Below are 19,392 nucleotides of genomic sequence, written 5' to 3' on the forward strand. Positions count from 1 at the left end.
CATAGTTGATTCATGGTATGGACAGCCCTGAAAGATAAACATTAGTTATAGGCTTATAAGACTAGGGTTATGCAGGATTAGAACTAAGTATAGGGGTTAGGTTAATGGCATTTAAATCACTGAACTTGCTCTACACGTGCAATACAAAGTAATAATTTCCGTTTCATGTGTTGCATGTGTACTGTGTACAGTTATGGATGCAAACATGAAGCACAAGCCAGAGGAGCATATGAGAAGCTGATGGTTCGGGAGCATGCAGGCTTCTCCTGTATGGACAGTGGTCTCTGGCTGAACCCCAAGTGGCCATACATGGGGTCCTCCCCTGATGGGATTGTCGCTTGTGACTGTCACGGAACTGGCATCTGCGAGATTAAGGGTAACATTACAGTCTCTGTTGTAGTAAATTCCCTAAATCTCTAGTACGAGTCAAGTCTCAAGTCCTAAACTGAGCAAAAAGGCAGAAATTATCTTTGTTAAGGAAAACGAATCTTAACTTAGACAAATTAATACATACCTGTCTTTTTTCAATGTGTGCACTTCATCTTTGCCCAGTGCGTTGTGAATGTGTTAGCATTAAGCCTAGCCCCATTCATTCCTTAGGATCCAAACAGGGATGAATTTAGAAGCCACCAAACACTTCCTTGTTTTCCTTATTTAAAGACTGTTACATGAGTAGTTACACGAGTAAGTATGGTGGCACAAAATAAACGTGGCGATTTTCTCTAAGTGCAATTCTTGAAAAATATATTCTTAAGAACATCTTAATTTTTTTCTTAAGGAAACATCAGCCGTTATCTGAATGAATACATGATGCACTGATAAAATCACACTATTGTCTTTTTGCGCTTCCTGCTGATTACCCATAGACTGTATAAAAATATTACCATAATAATCATAATAAGCACGCACACTATTTTCGTCGCGAGTTTGACTGCCGCTCAGGTTCACGTTTTTAATGCGTGTGTTTTTGAACAGTTACTTTAAAAATAGCCTGTCTCAAACTGCAGCGATATGTTTTGCGCTGTGTTCTGATTGAACGCTTCCGGCATGTGTGTCCGCGCTTCTACAAATACGTCCTGCGTGTTCATAAGCGCTGAATACTGCCAAAGATTGCCGTATTTATAAACTAAAATTAAAAGCGTTCCATTAAAGCTCCCTATCTGACTCGTTTTAGAGTTGCTACTGAGTTTTGAAGTCAACAAAAAGCAGCGTCACACATAGGCTAATCATAATGACCGATCGTGTTTACATTAACGGTTATCGATCACTTCAGAAAACTCGTGCACATCCCTAGTCCTATGTATTATACTAGTATTATTATGTACTGTTGTTGTAATGCTTAAATATTTGAAATAACACAATAAATTCATTCAATAATTCTTACTCTTTGGGATCTAAGACAAGTTTGGGGATGTCCTAAAGAAGTTATTTACAATGATTTTTAAGAAGATTCTGAAGTTTTGTTTTCAAGAATTTGAATTCTTCTTAGATTTTGTCTTAAAAACAAAGATAAGAATTCCTTAAGATGGATGTTTGGGAATACAAATATATCTTATTTTTTTTTCTAAAGTTTATAAATAAGAAGAAAAACGTCATTTAAGAAGAAATTTCTTCTTAAGAATGTTTTGTGAAGTCAAATCTACCTCTAAATTATAAAACCTAATAAAAGTTTATAGCGAGGCCCAACCCAAACACAGCTTTGTGGGGGAAGTGTCCCCAAGTTTATTTATTCAAAACATGTATGTAATGCAAAGTTAAAAATGTAAATGATTTATTTTAAAAATCACCTTTAAAAACCATCTCCAGAAGTAAATCTATCTTAATTAATTAATTAATTCATTCATTCATTTTTCTTCGCTAATTCAGGTGAGGTTTATCCTGTGAATTGAACATCTGTTCCAATCAACAAGTAGTCCTGTGGGATACAAAAAAAAGGAAAATAAAATTATTATTATTATTATTATTATTATTATTATTAATTAATTATGACAACATAGTCTCTATATAAAAAAAGCATCACAATAATATATATACAAGCTTACCTTCAGAACCTTGAGTTGACTGTTTACAAGCTGCATCTTTCCAATGGCAGGAAGTGGATAACCTTCCTGTAAACGTGCTGAAAAGGAAAAAAAAAAAACCAATAAAAATGAACTTGAAGTTTTTCACTTAAAATGCCAACAATAAATAATAATAATAAAAACTCTTACCATTAACCTTGGGAATGACAGCAAACTTCAAGACTATTGTGAAAATATTGTCAAGGGATGTCACCTGTTGATTTAAATTTTATGATGAGATTCTGAATTATTGCTTTCAGATCAGTTTTAAACAGATTTCCTAGTTTTTTCTTACCTGGAATGGTCCCACCATAGCTTTTTGCTAAGCTCATATTAATCCTGTCAAGAGAATTATAGTTTGTATCTTTTTTTAATCATTTAAGAACATAAAATATCCAGCTGTATATTTATAGACTGCAATTATGGCTCCAAAACTCACTTGTTAAGGGTCACATTTCCTGCCAGTTTGAGCTCAGTCACATATATGTGAGTACTGACACTGACCTCCTGTTGGTTGAAGGGAAAATCCAATAAATCCATAAAAAAAAAAAAAAAAAAAAAAACTCAATTACCTCATTGAAATTAATTTTTGGTATACCTCCTCCTGGTGTGACTCACCAGATTGAGGACAAAGAGCGGAGATAGTGTGCTGTTGGGCTGGATTGCATAAGCGGTCACTGTACTGCTGGCCTGAACAGGCATGTTGTTCGGTTCAAATGTCACGATGGCTTCCTTCACTGTCTCAACCAACAACTTCATCATCAGACCAGGATACATTTTCTCAATCTGAAATGAGTCATCTTAGAGTCAATTTGTGTGTGTGTGTTCCTGGTATTCCCAACGTTATGGGGATCAAATGTTCCCAGAATGACAGTAATATCAGTAAATTTTGACCTTGTGGGGACTTTTTTTTGTCCCCATGAGGTAACAAGATTATAAATCACACAGCATTTTTTTTATTTTTAATTTTTTGAAAATTGTGTGAGGGTTAGGGTAAGGGGATAGAAAATACAGCGTGTACTGTATAAAAATGTCTCAGGTTATACATATAACCATGGTTCCCTGAGAATAGAGAACGAGATGCTGCATCTTCTAGAGGGCGCTATGGGAACGCCTTCAGCGTGACTGGTGTCTGAAGCATGAATGAAAAAACGACAATGAACTTGACATTGACAGGCAGAAGCCTATGACGTAAGCGAATGAGCGACTGTGGGTATAAAAGGGCACCTGTAGAATACGTCATCCTCTTTTTTTTTTGTCTGAGGAGACACAGGCATGATACCGAAGCATGGCACAGGGACGCAGCGTCTCGTTCCCTATTCTCAGGCAACCATGGTTACATGCGTAACCTGAGACGTTCCCTTTCGAAAGGGAACTCCATGCTGCGTCCTCTAGAGGGCACTATCGGAACGTGTATCCCAATATACACCACCATGCTGAGGGATGAGTGCCGCCATGCTGAGGGATGAGTGCCCAGGTAACTGTTTCCCCAAGTCAAGACTTAAGGAACAGCATCCCTGCTAGCGAAACCGCTAGGCTTTACGGCAGGCTCAAGCTCCAATCATCATAGACTAACTCACCCGCCAGAGCCTGGAGCTCTAAGAGTGGAGGCCTCAGCATAATGACTCTCTAAACCGAGAGGAGACCCTAGCTACACTGAATGCCAGAGGCAGATAGTGAGGCTCAAATAGAAAGAGCCTACAGCTCACTTTACTGCCTAAGCATAGCTCTGGGGAGCGGAGGCTTCAGCAGGATGAATCTCTAAAAGGAGAGGAAGCCTAACACACTTGCCCTGGTAGGGGAGCTCTTAAGAGTGGAGGTCTCAAAAGGAAGCACCTCGCTCACCATAACCCTCAATGCTGAAGGGAGCAATGCTTAAAAGTGTGTTAGTAGAGACACACTGGTTGAGTGGAGCCCAAGGTACCAGGGTCTAACCAACTCAGAGAAAGGGAACGAACCTAATACACGTAACCCTTACCGTACAGGATTCCAGAAACTGAAAGTCTTGCGTGCACACTGACCACTTATGTGGATTTTAGAAAGTGTGCAAAAGTGCTAGTGTGCCCACTTTCCACTTATGTGGATTTTAGAAAGTGCGAAAGTGTTCAGCGTGCACACTTACCACTATGTGGATTTCAGAAAGTATACACAACTTAGCGTGTGTACGTAATTTCCCAAGCATCAGCTCTGGGGAGCAGAGGCTTTAGCAGGATGACTCTCTAAAATAAGAGGAAACCTACCACGCTCAACCCTGGTAGGGGAGCTCTTAAGAGTGGAGGTCTCAGCATAACAACTCTCTAAAGCGCCAGAGGCAGTTAGCGAGGCTCAAAGAAAGAGCCTACAAACTCATATCACTGCCCATGACGGAGCTCTGAAGAATGGAGGCTTCAGCATGTTGACTCTCTTAAACGAGAGGAAGCCTGGCACTCAACCCTATAAGAGAAACTCTTAAGAGTGGAGGCCTCAGCATGACAACTCTCTAGAACGAGAGGAGACCTGACTACACTCAGCGCTAAAGACAGTTAGCGAGGCTCACAAAAAAAGAGGAGCCTACCTACCAATAGTACTGTCCAAGCGGAGCTATGGAGAGCGGAGGCTTCAGCAGAACGACTCTCTTAAATGAGAGGAAACCTAACACACTCAATCCTAGTTTGAGCTTTTAAGAGTGGAGGCCTCAGCATAACGACACTCTAAAACAAGAGGAGACCTAGCCACACTCAGCTTCAAAGGCAGTTAGAGAGGCTCAAAATAGAAGAGCCTACACTCATATTACTGCCTAGGCAGAGCTCTGGGGAGCGGAGGCATTAAGCAGGATGACTCTCTAAAATGAGAGGAAACCTAACAACGCTCAACCCTGGCAGGGGAGCTCTTAAGAGTGGAGGCCTCAGCATGACGACTCTCTGGAACGAGAGGAGACCTGACTACACTCAGCACTAGAGAGAGTTAGTGAGGCTCACAAAAAGGAGCCTACATACCAAAAATACTGCCTAAGCGGAGCTCTGAAGAGCGGAGGCTTCAGCAGGATGACTCTCTTAAATGAGAGGAAGCCTAACAACACTCAACCCTATTAGCCACGGAGCAAATGGGGAGAGAACTCAAGCACCTGAAAGGAAGCACCCTGCTCACAATAACCCTCGATGCTGAGGGGAGCTTTGCTTCAAGGTGTGTTAATAGTGACATACTGGTTGATTGGAGCCCAAGATACCATGGTCTAACCAACTCAGAGAAAGGGAACGAAGCTAAACGTGTAACCCTAACCATACAGGATTTCAGAAAGTGCGCATTGTCTTGTGTGCTCACTTACCACTTATATGGATTTTAGAATGTGTGCAAAAGTGCTCACTGTGCACACTTACCACTTATGTAGATTTTAGAAAGTGTGAAAAGTGTTCAATGTGCACCCCTACCACCATGTGAATTTCAGAAAGTTCACAGATGCTTAGCGTGTGCACTTAAAGCTTCCCCAGCATCAGTTCACAGATACTCAGAGGTACTGAACCGAACAGGATAGGTGAGCTCAAATAAGCTCTGGGAAGCAGAGGCTTCAGCAGGATGACTCTCTGAAATGAGAGGATACCTAACTATGCTTGACCCTGGTAGGGGAGCTTTTAAGAATGGAGGCCTCAGCATAAAGACTCTCTAAACCAAGAGGAGACCTAGCCACACTCAGTGTCAAAGGCAGTTAGTGAGGCTCAAAAAGAAAGAGCCTACAAACTCCTGTTACCATCAAAACGGAGCTCTAAAAAGCGGAGGCTTCAGCAGGATGACTCTCTTAAGCGAGAGGAAACTTAACAACACTCAGCCCTGTAGAGAAAACTCCTAAGACTGGAGGCCTCAGCATGACGACTCTCTAGAATGAGAGGAGACCTGACCACACTCAGCACTAGAGACAGTTAGCGAGGCTCACAAAAAGGAGCCCACAAAACAATAGTACTCTAAAATCAGAGCTATGGAGAGCACAGGCTTCAGCAGAATGACTCTCCTAAACGAGAGGAAACCTACACTCAACCCTAGTTTGAGCTCTTAAGAGTGGAGGCCTCAACATAACGACTCTCTAAACTGAGAGGAGACCTAGTCACATTCAGCATCACAGGCAGTTAGTGAGGCTCAAAATAGAATGAGCCTACACTCATTTTACTGCCTAAGTGGAGCTCTAGGGAGCGGAGGCTTCGACTCTCTAAAACAAGAGGAAACCTAACAATGCTCAACCCTGGCAGGGGAGCTTTTAAGAGTGGAGGTCTCAGCATGACGACTCCCTAAAACGTGAGGAGACCTAGCTACATTCAATGTCCGTGGCAGTTAGCAAGGCTCAAAGAAAGAGCCCACAAACTCGTATCACTGCCAATGACAGAGCTCTGAAGAGTGGAGGCTTCAGCAGTATGACTCTCTTAAACGAGAGGAAGCCTAACACTCAACCCTATTAGAGAAACTCTTAAGAGTGGAGACCTCAGCACGACGACTCTCTAGAGTGAGAGGAGGCCTGACAACACTCAGCGCTAAAGACAGTTAGCGCGGCTCACAAAAAAGGAGCCTACATACCAATAGTACTGTCTAAGTGGAGCTGTCTAAGTGTAGAATGACCCTTTAGCGAGAGGAAGCCTAACAACACTCAACCTAGTTGAGGAGCTCTTAAGAGTGGAGGTCTTAGCATAATGACTCTCTAAAATGAGAGGAGACCTGACTACACTTAATGCTAGACACAGTTAGTGAGGCTCACGATAGAGCCTATATACTAATAGTATTGTCTAAGTGGAGCTCTAGGGAGCAGAGTACACTGCAGAACAACTCCAAAGCTAGAGTATTAAGCTAGGAGTACTACCATGTTCCTAAGTGTCAAAATCAGTACAAAGGCTCTCAGGTGAGGGGAGTAATCGAGAGCTCGACCTGAAGAGCGACTCATCAAGGAGGCCCACAAGAGCCTAACAACCTAACAGCCACAGAGCTCTGTTGAGAGAGTACTAGGAACTGTGATCTCAGCATAGCGACCAGCTGATCAGGGAGGCTCATCGAGAGCCTCACAACCTGTAATATCTGCAACACAAAAATACGAGGGAGCAGAGTGCTCAGCATAGCAGCTTTCTTTTAACCATGCTAACCTAAATACACATACCTGGGCTGAGAGGATGAGGAGGCTCATGTTTTTCTCTTAAAAATAGCCTAACAACTGAAAAACTTGCTATTACACCAAGTCAGGAGCCTCCTTCACCAATAATGTAGATATCCCACATTATACATAGTATTCTGTAAACTAAAAAGAAACAAAAAGGAATTCTGGAAGCGAAAGCCCTCCTCGTCAAATTCCTTCCATGCCCCACCTACAATCCCCGCAATTGGCCTGATTAACTGCCTCGGCAGCCGTGAGACCCGAAACGCGGGTGAGAGGCGCTAAATCCTAAAGAGAATCAGGCATACAGGCATTCTAAATGCAATTGCATCTCGCAGCGTGGCTTCGATCTCCTTCAAGAGCCGAACACACGCTGTTCAAACACTAAATTCCCTCAAGAATCAGGCAAGAACAGAAACCGCTGCGAATGCATCGCATTAAGCTTGTTCGACTCCCCGAGAGGCGAACACACTCGTGCAAACACTTGGCAAAAACTTGAGTACACACCTCTGCTCTAGTAGTTCCGCAAATGCAAACAGTGAGTGCATCCTTCTCTCTCGTGAGTCAAACGCATGTGCTTCGTACACAAGGCTTGAAGACAAAAAAGGATGACATAATCTACAGGTGTCCTTTTATACCCACAGTTGCTCATACGCTTACGTCATAGGCTTCTGCCTGCCAATGTCAAGTTCATTGTCGTTTTTTCATTCATGCTTTAGACACTGGTCACGCTTAAGGCGTTCCCATAGCGCCCTCTAGAGGACACAGCGTGGCGTTCCCTTTCGAAAGGGAACCATTAGGCCTATGTACAGTCCCCATAATTATAGGAATATCAGTTTGTGTGTGTGCATGTGTTTTAAATTTACTGACTGAACATGTATATTTATTTTCATACTTGAGGAATGAATGCTCCAAATGTCTTTGTGTTCAGACGAATTGGAGAGCCAGAGGGAATCTGAAAAAAGAAACTTAAATTTTAAAGGTAGCTACTCTCAGCTATGAAGAACAAACCAGCAGATCATAGTTCTGCCCATTCAAGTTCTGTCATCACCGTTTTATATATACTGTATATAATGGAATTCTTCAGGTTCTGAATATAGTACAAGGAAATCCCTGATGATGCTGTTAAAATTCTTAAAAGGTTTATAATGCCTCTTTTTGACAGAACCAGCACCTGCACCAAGGTGGACCATGCAAGAAGGTAGTTTGTCAAGAGAAAATTCTAACAGGGTGGTCACATCTGGGGGAAGACATTGCTGCCAGACCCTGTGTTGTGATCGCCAAGTATGGGGGTCGGTGATGACAGAAAAGATGTAGTAGCCCTGCTGGAAATTAATTACACATTTTTTGAGCAGAAATCTTCCCATGGTAAATGGACAAGACAATCTTTCAAAAAGACAGCTATGGCACATCTATTGAACTTTCAGATTTGAGTGACTCTTCACATTTCATTCCTCTCACCATGTCATCAGTGATGTAGAGGTGAAGGGCACCAGCTCTGTTATACACAAAGCCTGCTGAGTTGATGGTAAAGGCAGATACTCCGATGTACAGCATATCTGTGTCCTGAGATGGCAATGAGAAAGGTGTTGGGGAAAAGGGGGGTTCCTTGTGTTGTCCAATGTTGTAGAATTCACCCTATTAAGTGTGAAAAAAAAATCTAAATTCAGTTATTTTGTCATGCATTTAAAAAAAAAAAAAAATCACACATGGTAGTGCTTAAGATTACCTTTAAACCCAAGTCAATGGAAGTATTAGAAATGACAGGAGACCCCACCATGGAGTATTCAATTTCAGCATATTGATCTACTTTGGCTAAAACTGGAGAGTCAACAACAGAAATGTCTTTTTTTTGTATGTACTAAAAACCTTATTGAATGGAATTGTATGCTGGTTTTCATATCGTCTGAAATGTCAATAATTGATTAATAATAATTTATCATATCACCATTTAATGTTTTCAGGTGGGGGTTTATGTCAGCAATGGAATCAGCCACCAAAGGGCAGATCTGAAACAGCAGATAGATTGAATGTTAAACTCCGGTATGTCTTACACTACATCTCAGTTTTAGTTGTTATTAAAGAGGGCATTTACAGCCTAAATTCCTTACCTGTTTCTGCAAAGCATTGCGTAAAGCCTTATTAATGAAGGAACTGAAGAGGTTATATAACCAGCTGTCATGGATACAGGAAAAAAAAGTGCAAAAAATGATATGTTTGTTCTAACACAGTCGTTAGGTATAAACTGGTTTTAATTGTTTAATTTTTTGGTCAAATAATATCATGGATTCTTGACATTTTACATATTATTTTTTTTAGGGCTGTCAAATGATTAATCACGATTAATCACATCCAAAATAAAAGTCTTGTTTACATAATATATGTATGTGTACAGGGTATACTTATTATGTATATATAAATACACACACATAAATTATATATTTAGAAAATATTTACATGTATATACATTTATATATTTATATTCTTATATTTTATATTATATATAAATATATTTAATATATAAACATTACATATTCTTCTTAAATATATACATACATGTGTGTGTATTTATATATACATAATAAATATACACAGTATACACACATATATTATGTAAACAAAACTTTTATTTTGGATGTGATTAATCGTGATTAATCATTTGACAGCCCTAATATTTACATTAACTAATATTCAACTTTTAGAAATGTTTAATCCAAGAGATAAATTAATTTTTTATCAAATGTCCTCTTATAAGAAGTTAACTCTTACTCGCATTTAAAAGTTACAAACTACTGTCTCCCATTCTCAGGCATACAACCATATGACAAGAGTTACTGGAACATTTTAAAAAGTTTTTTCAAATCTGTTGTATAAATACAAACTAACATGTCATCCAAAACTAACCCCTACTTAACTGCTTGAGGTGAACAAACATTTCTGATACTTATAAGAGTATATATTTAGACTCCTATGTCCTGCCATTGTCTCGCTATTTTCACTTCCATCAGTTAAAAAACAGCCAAGGATTGCACTTCCTCAGAGATCTTCCTCTTTTTAAATGTTACATAATATTTGTTGAGAAGAATATTTGTACACCATAGCTAATTTGTGGAATGGCTTCTTCCGCATTAAACATTTGAAAGTATTGCAACTGTATTTCCAATTTATTTGAATTGTGACATAATAATACATTGTATTTAGCATTCAACATTGACTTTAGCAATGAACTTTGACTTGACTGCATTGTGTTAGTTGAACAGTGTTACCTCACCTGGCCCCACCATGAAATTTGACATTGACACTTCCCACAGTTGCTGCACAGTTGGTCATGCTGACTGTTGGGCGGCCAGTGTCATCACTCATGACTGCAACAGTGGTGCTAATGGTCAGTTCACTCACAGCCAGATCAAATGATCCACTGTCTTTTCTGTGTACAAAGAGATCAGATATTATATACTGTAGCATCATTTACATTATTCCTGAATTTAATTAGTTCATTTAGCTTAGTGTGAATTAGCAATGTAGACACTCAACTTACATGATCCTGAGGTATTTGACTCTCCAGTTTCCATGCAGATTGATGTAGGCATTGCCAATTGAGAGCATTACTCCAGTGTCAGGAACTAACACCAGTGCTGACTTGGGAAGTCCCAGGTTTACAATCTGCATCCTAATAGGTATATCAGAGAAGCTTTTGCTATATGCTATTATAAGCATATTCCCCACAATCCAATAACTCATCCCTCCTTTTTTTCAGTGCCTTTCCAACCTCATATGTTCAACACTTTGTTTCATTAGAAAATGTAGACAATAATGTGTACTATTCACCAAATAATCCTGTCAAAGTGGCATCATGTATTTTTTTTAGTAATTTTGCAAGGCCAAGTAAATATCTCTTTTATCACTCCATCATATTTGTTTTATTTGTCAGTGTAAATCAGTATAAAACAATCCTAAAATGTCAACACTGAAAAAACACTTAAAATCATGTGGAGTATACAAATCAAATGGAAATCATGTGTTTCAAAGAATTACTCAAAGGTCATTTTGAATGTGTCAACTAAGTTTAACCTTTACTTATAGGACCATGAATTAAAAGTGACATTGATCTCACCCTGTAAAACTATATTGGACTTTTCCAATAGGATCCACCTTTTCTGTGCCACTTATATCCGGCACTTTAATAGTTCTGAGTTTCTGCTGGATTGAGGCAATTCCAATCTGTCGACCTGCAATCAAAACAAAGCAACATTTAGAAGCTGTACCTCAGAATGAGTGTCCTGAGATCTGTCTCACAATGCAGGTTTAAGTTGCTACCTGTAGCAATTTTTTTTCGATCTTATGATTTTTCACCCCAAAGTTCATACCCATATTAATGCATTCACACTGTCACATGCATAAACTGATTACCTAAAAGTTAATCAAAAAGTTTAATAAAGTTCTTTCAACTTGTTTTTTGAGACAGGCTTCTGACCTATCCACCCTGATATCTTTATTAAGGCACGAGAGATAAAGAAAGAAGGCCAAACTCTGTACATACACATGATCTACATGTCCATTCAGTGTTTTTCACCCAGAGTTTTTGAACCATATGGTAACTCGTTTTTGTTCCATAACATCAGATAAATTACAGATTTTATTTTCTTTATTTATTTTTAATTCCAAAGGGTTACAAGAAATATTGTTTTGCTTACCGTACTCAAGGCCCTTCTGAGTTAGTCTGACTTTAACTCCCGCATTGGTGCCTGTAGCGACAGAAACCAGGTTCAAAAGAACCAGAACACACCAGAGGAACATCGCCTATGAGAGACACACATCATGGGCATAAGAATAAGTGTTTTCAACTGTCAGAATAGAAGATCCATGTAATCGCCTCCAGTCTAATCCAGTTGTTTCTATTTTAAACACCGTGACACCGTTAATACAACTGCATTATCAGCTCCTGTCCTGTCTAACCAAATCAGCACTTCAAAAATCAGCAATCAGCTTTTATTTATTTATTGTGCCTACACTTGTGACATCTCCCTAGTAAACAAACTTGAAACTGGCAAATGAATTGATTAAAAAGAAAATATTATTTTTAAAATCATTTCTGGTTTCTATGTCTTCATCAAAGTATTTATACAGTATATACGGTTTGTTACTTTAATAATAATACTTTAATAATTGACTTTTCCCAAGTGAAAATAAATAACCTCTTTCGTTCAACACAGCTTCCCAAAACTTGACTTTAAAAAGTTAATTAAAAATACTCAAATTGGGATAGTAAGGAGTCTGATGACTTTTCTGTTTGTAAACCTTTTTGATCTGTTTTCAGCCTAGGTAGTTAGGGCAGTGAACTGTACTTTTTTTTTTTTTTGGTTAGGTAAGATAGAGGTTTAAAAACTAATAACGTTTTGTTTGTTATTTTGTCCTTGTCAGCTCCTGAACTTAAACTCCCAATAAACTTGTTGTTTCAAATCTTTTGTCCATGCAAGTCCTTTCATGTTGCGCTTCTTCCCTAGATTGGGTGTAAAAGTGTCTACATGCTTAACATGCTAGTTGTGAATCTGTGAATCTGACATATAAAAGCTATATCATACAGCCAAAGTTAGCTTTTCTTAACTTAATTACAGTAAGCTCCCATATATGTACATTACATAAGATATTAAGTGACCACATAATACCCTATCATCTGACAGCATCTACAGGCTCTCTGCTTTTGCTGGAGAAAAAGGAAATGGCTGAAACAAGCAATGTTATGTTGCCCTGAAAGAGACCTTTGTCTTGCAGTCAGATAAAGCCACATGACTGTGAACAAGTTGATGCTTACACTGAATTAAGGCAAGTTAGAATTTAAAAAATGCAGATCAGATACTTTGCAGGAATGTGTCATGTGACTTGGGCTTACTTCCTGCTATAGAAAAAGTATAAAGTATGAACGTTTTTTTTTTTTTCATCTTTTTCATCTTTTACAATGTTTGGACATTTTACACCCATATTTTATGTATCAAAATGAACCATATGTGTAACACAATACATGATATATACACAAAATGAATATTGGTTAACACAGATCTCTTATGCAGAGCCATAAACACAAGCACATAAATTACACAATCTGTAGAAAACACTTTCATTATCATTACAGATCTGATCTGAGCAGATCAAAAAAAAAGAATAATACATTTCACACATGAAATTATGTAGGCTGGTGTTGTTCAGATAATTATAAATAAATATAAATATATATGTGCACTGACCTTAAACTGTTGTGAAGTGCTATATGCTTGGTCTCTTCCTGTCTGGATGCATGAAATGTCTGCTCGCTAGCTGGCAGCAGCACTGAGTGAAACTGGAAGAGAGCCATTCAACACTAATTCAAATCAACAGGAAGAGACTCCTCAAATTCACTTAAACAGTGACGTGCACTAGTGACCATACACAACCTGAGGAGACAGACCCTTCATCAATTAACATTATTATTCAGAAATTATGGTTTGTTAATTTTTGCATTCTTTTCATTTTCTGAATAAATAATATAAAATGAATGAATATTCAGAGTTAAAGAAAGTCCTGGTGTGTCTCAATGGATAAAGGGCATGATCTCATGCCTTGCCTTAGAAAAAAATACCTATTTTTTGAAAAACAAACTTCATGAATTCTAGTCCATCTGGAAAGTGTTCTATGACTATTTGTTGAGTCTAGATGGTGACTCTTTTGTGGAACTGATGTACGTTGAGAGTATATAGACAAGTATGTTATTGTTGTATTTTTCGATGGAATTGGGTTTCTTTTAAACTGTTGCCATGGTGTGATTTGTTTTAATGGTTTGAAATATTGCATAAATTACATTTGACTGAAATGCTTGAATTGAAACATTTTGCATTCTACCTATGATAAAACTTCAATCAATCAATCAAACTTTATTTCTATAGCCCTTTACAGCAGCCACAAGGTGTCCAAAGTGCTTCACATCAGATACAAATAACACATCATTCAAAACACAATATTCAAATAAAAGTAAAGGAAAACAGAATTATAAACCATAAAACACCGCTACTGCGTATCAAATGCCAATTTAAACAAATAAGTTTTAAGTTTGGCTTTAAAAAATACAACGTCTGTTTCAGTACGCATGTCAGGGGGGAGCTTGTTCCAAAGCTTAGGGCCAGCAACAGCAAAGGCCCTATCACCTCACTGTTTATGCTTCGACTTTGGGACCTGTAAAGTGCGTTGAGCAGAAGACCGCAACCGCCGATTTTGTCCACCCAGAGTTAAAAGCTCAGACAGGTACTCAGGTGCTAGCCCATTCAGAGCTTTAAAAACAAACAATAAAATCTTAAAATCAATCCTAAAATGCACTGGAAGCCAGTGGAGAGTAGCTAGAACCGGAGTAATGTGTGCTCTTCTAGATGTACTGGTTAAAAAGCGAGCAGCAGCATTTTGTACAAGTTGCAAACGGGAAAGAGATGTTTGACTCAGACCGACATAAAGAGCATTACAATAATCAAGCCTTGAACTAATAAAGGCATGTAAAGCTTTTTCCAAATCGTGCCTTGTAAGAAAAGGCTTAACTTTACTCAACAGACAAAGTTGGAAGAAGCTAATTTTTACCACATTGCTAATCTGTGTATCAAATTTCATGCCGCAATCGAAAGTCACACCCAAATTCCTTACAGTTTGTTTGTATCAAATGCTGCTGTTAAATCCAGGAGCACTAATACAATAGGATCCCCTGAATCTACAGATAGTGCTATATCATTTTGAACCCTTAACAGTGCCGATTCGGTGCTTTGACGTGATCTAAAACCAGATTGAAACTTCTCAAACACAGAATTATGTTTTAGAAAAGCTTGTAACTGATTAAAAACAAGCTTTTATAACACCTTCGAAATGAAAGACAGATGTGAGACTGGTCTAAAATTCGACAAAACATTAGGATCAAGATTCGGTTTTTTAAGCAGGGGTCTGACGATGGCATGTTTAAATGCATCCGGGAATGAGCCAGAACTGAGACAAAAATTTAAAAACGTGAGTAAAACTCAGCCCAAGAGTACTAAAAACTTCCTTGAGCATCCAAGCAGGAACAATATCTAAACTACAATTGGTAGGTTTCATGTGGTGTACAACCTGAGAGAGCAACGACAAAGAGATTTAAATTCCCCAAAATTCCCTAAAGAAGAGAGAGGTTTAAATTCCCCAAAGACAGCGGAGTAAAAAGGATCAGCAGGTACAAACTCACTAAGATCAACACTGGCATTTTGCCTAACTGAAGCTACTTTATCAATAAAGTAACATAAAAACTTCTCACACATACTAGTTGAAGCCTCTGTCAAAGCTTACTTACGTGGATTTAAAACAGAGCTTATAGTGTTAAATAAGACCTCAGGTACATGAGAGCTGTTAACTATGACAGATGAGAGATAATCCATCTTTGCCACCTTTACTGCCCTCTGATACTCTACAAGACTATTCCTTAACATTCCCAGAGAAACTTGCAATTTGTCCTTCTTCCACTTCCTTCCAGCTTGTCTGCAATGTTGCCTTCTGGCTCTTGTGTTGTCATTTAAACAGGGGTCCGGTTTAGGTTTAATAGACTTAAGCCGGTAAGGGGCAACTGTGTCTAGAATTTCTACAATTTCTGAATAGAAAGCAGAAAGAATGTTGTCTGAGGACAATGGAAGAACCACAGGGTTTCCCACACATTGATTTATTTGTGGCGGGCCGCCACAATATCAAAACTGACCGCCACAAATAGATTTTCCAAAAGGCTTTGACTTCATTGAATAAACATGAGCACTCCACGTTTCAAAATCAAAAACCAATGCGGGTGTTTTTATATCACTGTATTTCAAAAGGAAACCGACTGTATTTAGAAAAATTTCGATTTCATTTTTATTTCATTTTGCATATAATGCTTGATAAGGCAGCGTTTGTGAGCTCAGCACTGCTTCGCAGCCGTTACCGGAGAATCCTGTATCTCTCCCGCTCTTAAAGTGCCTCCTGCTGGCAGAAAAAATGAATTTGCATATATATGTATATATGGGGGCGGGGGAGTGCCGCCACAAATAGAGTTTAAGGCTGTGGGAAACACTGAACCATACCATTTTTGGCATAAAACTGAGAGCCCAAGAACATCGAAACAAACTCTCCAGCTGAAGAGGGTGTGAAACAGCGACGCTTAGAAACTGAAAGTACAAGTTTAGGAGGTTGTGGAACAGTGATCTCAAATTTAATGGGAAAGTGATCTGAAAAACCTGATTCTAATATTTCTGTGACTGAAACTGAAAGACCAAGAGAAATAATAAGATCCAAGGTATGGCCTAGATTATGTGTTGGCCTGTTTACACATTGGTTAAGGCCAAAAGAGTTTAACACATTTTTTAAAATCATTAGCAAAAGCATTTAAGGCGCAACAGACATGAATATTGAAGTCCCCACAGATCAGGAGCTTATCAAATTTAGGAACGACATCAGCCAAAAACTCAGAAAACTCACAGATAAAATCTTTGTTGGGTTTTGGTGAACGATAAATGACAGCAAATAAAACAGGTGAATTCAGGTCAACCACTAGCAATTGGAGCTCAAAACTAGCGTAACAGTAAGCAGGTAATAATCTGCATCTATAATCGTCCTTAAAAAGAGAAGCCAAACCACCACCTCGACCCAAGTAGTCCAGAGTGCAGTCTGGACGATGGGGCGGGGCGACACGTTGGGGCGGAGCGACGCGTGTCGCCCCGCCCACCTCAGCAGTTATTGGTTTATGATTAAGATGAGCTTATTGGTGTACAGATGAGTGACGATTTTACAGCTTATTGGTGTAGAGAATAATGTGAGCAGGATTGGAATGCGGAAGTAGACATTCAGATGAATAAACTTCAGATGAATAAACTTTTAATATAAATTAAAAAGCGAATATAAATGTTGTGTTTTTGCGTTTATTGTTGCGTTTCCACAACACCCCATATAAATACAAAGAGTTTTGGATTACGACAAAAATAATATAAACAAACAGTTCTAATTTACTCCCTCAACGGCTGTATTAGACACTACCTCGGCATTACTCGCTGGTTTTTGAAAGTGACACGGCAATATAATGCGAAGTATGGTTATGTAGATAGTTATGTAGTACCTTGATTTATATATTCACATTATATATATATGAAATAATGTGTGTCACACACATAAACAAATTGTCACCAGTCTCTGAACGGCACCAATAATAAACTGAACATTCCCTTAGCCCCTACAAAAATTTACCATGGTTTTGCTACAAAAACTATAGTTATCTTTGGTGTTTTTATGGTTACAACACATGGTAATTAATATGCCAACAAATATTTTTACTACAATTAAACCATGGTTACTTTTTGCAAGGAAGGAACTATACAGGTTCTAAAGAACTTGAACCCAAAAAACACGTCACTTTTTCTGTAATTTGTTATCTGAACCGCACTTCTGAAAACCTCCTTAATCCTGCATTTATGTAGGTACCCACTTCTATATAAAAGCATAATACATTTAATCACCCCTTTAAACACTTTCTAAAATCATTGGTAATTGAAATATTACACAGAATTGCCACAACTAAAATTAAGAATTCATTAATTAGATGGACTTCAGGCCTGCTTTAAGCAATACATAGCTTGGAACAAAATCCTGTAAAACTGGCCTCTTCCGGCCTCTTCCCCTGTACCCTGGTGGGTTTGACTTGAAAAGGGCTCTGAACTGCAAGCATTCCCTGATGCTGTTCATCCGTCTGAACTCGATCCGGTAGACGGGAGTGAAATTCTTCCAGTTGCCCACAACTTATAGTGTAAAGACAAAATACAGGAAAGATAATAATAATAAAACAAAAAAGTTTAACATCCTTGTACTACAAAATTCAACTGGAGTATGTGCATTAAACGGGAAAAAAATCTTACTGTCTAGCCAGGCAAAGTGTGCCGCTTTCCGAAAAACTTCTTGAGTGACCACATCTCTAAACCATCTGCATACCAGAGAAAGTGTCATATATGTAGAGTCACCTGTTGACAAAATAACTTCACTGAGGATTTCCAGGGGAAGCTGTTGAAACAAAAACATACATTACATGGTTACATACATGGTTTATTTATACATGTATATATAAAAGATATTAAACATTATATAAACACAGACTACAGACAACCTTGCTTTAGACAAACTTTATAGATTGTTGTCACAACTGGCTAAAGAACGCTGTGTGGTTCATGTGTGCTATAATAGTAACTGCTACGAGAGTGAATGAATGCAGCATTCAATGGCCGCGCTGTAGATTGCGCTATTGATTTGAGTAGCATATCTTCAATTCATAAGGTGTTTGTATAGTGGGTTAATAGGGTTTTGGTAATTCATGATTTGGATAGTTTAAATACTATAAAATATTGCTTAAAATTCATTTGATAAATGTGTATACTAAAGACTTTAATGATCTGACTATGATTAAATATAAATTGTTTGATTAATTGCTAGATATGGTCAAAAGCACAGGTTATTTTATAGTCTTTTTGTAGTTAGAATCCAGTAAATTAAACTATACAAATCTGCCAAAGTTATTAAAATCTATTTATTCTGTACTTTAAAATGTAAAGTTAATGACACTTGACAATACTACTAATAAAATATTAATATATACCGTACTGTGCAGAAGTGTTAGGCAGGTTAGTATTTTAACATTGAAAAAAAAAAATTTTTAAGCCAATTAATTATATCTTTTGCTGTAGTGTGTCAGTAGGATATATTAGTTTACATTTCTACACATTAATTTTGCCATTAATTGTAATAACCCAGCGAGATATTTGTATACATGATCCACATGGAGATCTTTTACATTGAATATAAATATTCTGTCTTATATGGTGAACAAAATCCACATTAGATTGCAAACAGGAGTTATTTCAAACACTTGCTGCTGTCTGAAAGTGAGTTAAGCTGAAATGTTTTTAAATGTCTTTGATGCTGATGTTAACTGATAGCTATATATGAAATGATCCGCCTGTGCTGACCAATATAGTACTTGTACATAATCCCTTCAATTTCATATCTGAACAACTATGTAGCTGTAACAACTAGAAAAAAAAATTACCTCTGCATGTACACACATATGTAATTATTAGTTCTTCTTAATGAATGTATGTGCACAAATAACCTGCTACTCTCCCTGAAGGCATTGCCTTTTGAATGGTGGAGCAACAAGAAGTAGTATTATTAGAAAAAATATAAAAT

General features: G+C 38.1%; 1 protein-coding gene across 1 annotated transcript; it reads right to left on the reverse strand.

Annotated features, from left to right (window-relative positions):
- Positions 1–1,694: 1,694 nt before the first annotated feature.
- Positions 1,695–13,562, reverse strand: LOC109060455 (bactericidal permeability-increasing protein). The gene is given in 17 exon segments (XM_042765947.1): positions 1,695–1,915; positions 2,043–2,119; positions 2,211–2,274; positions 2,356–2,370; positions 2,372–2,399; positions 2,500–2,567; positions 2,679–2,846; positions 8,060–8,119; positions 8,626–8,802; positions 8,894–8,985; positions 9,113–9,173; positions 9,276–9,339; positions 10,436–10,591; positions 10,703–10,834; positions 11,279–11,393; positions 11,859–11,964; positions 13,407–13,562. Coding segments are annotated over 16 exon segments (1,422 nt in total). The 5' UTR covers positions 11,962–11,964; positions 13,407–13,562; the 3' UTR covers positions 1,695–1,873.
- Positions 13,563–19,392: the final 5,830 nt, after the last annotated feature.

Source organism: Cyprinus carpio, chromosome A11 (assembly GCF_018340385.1).
Source record: "Cyprinus carpio isolate SPL01 chromosome A11, ASM1834038v1, whole genome shotgun sequence".
NCBI classification, from domain to species: domain Eukaryota; kingdom Metazoa; phylum Chordata; class Actinopteri; order Cypriniformes; family Cyprinidae; genus Cyprinus; species Cyprinus carpio.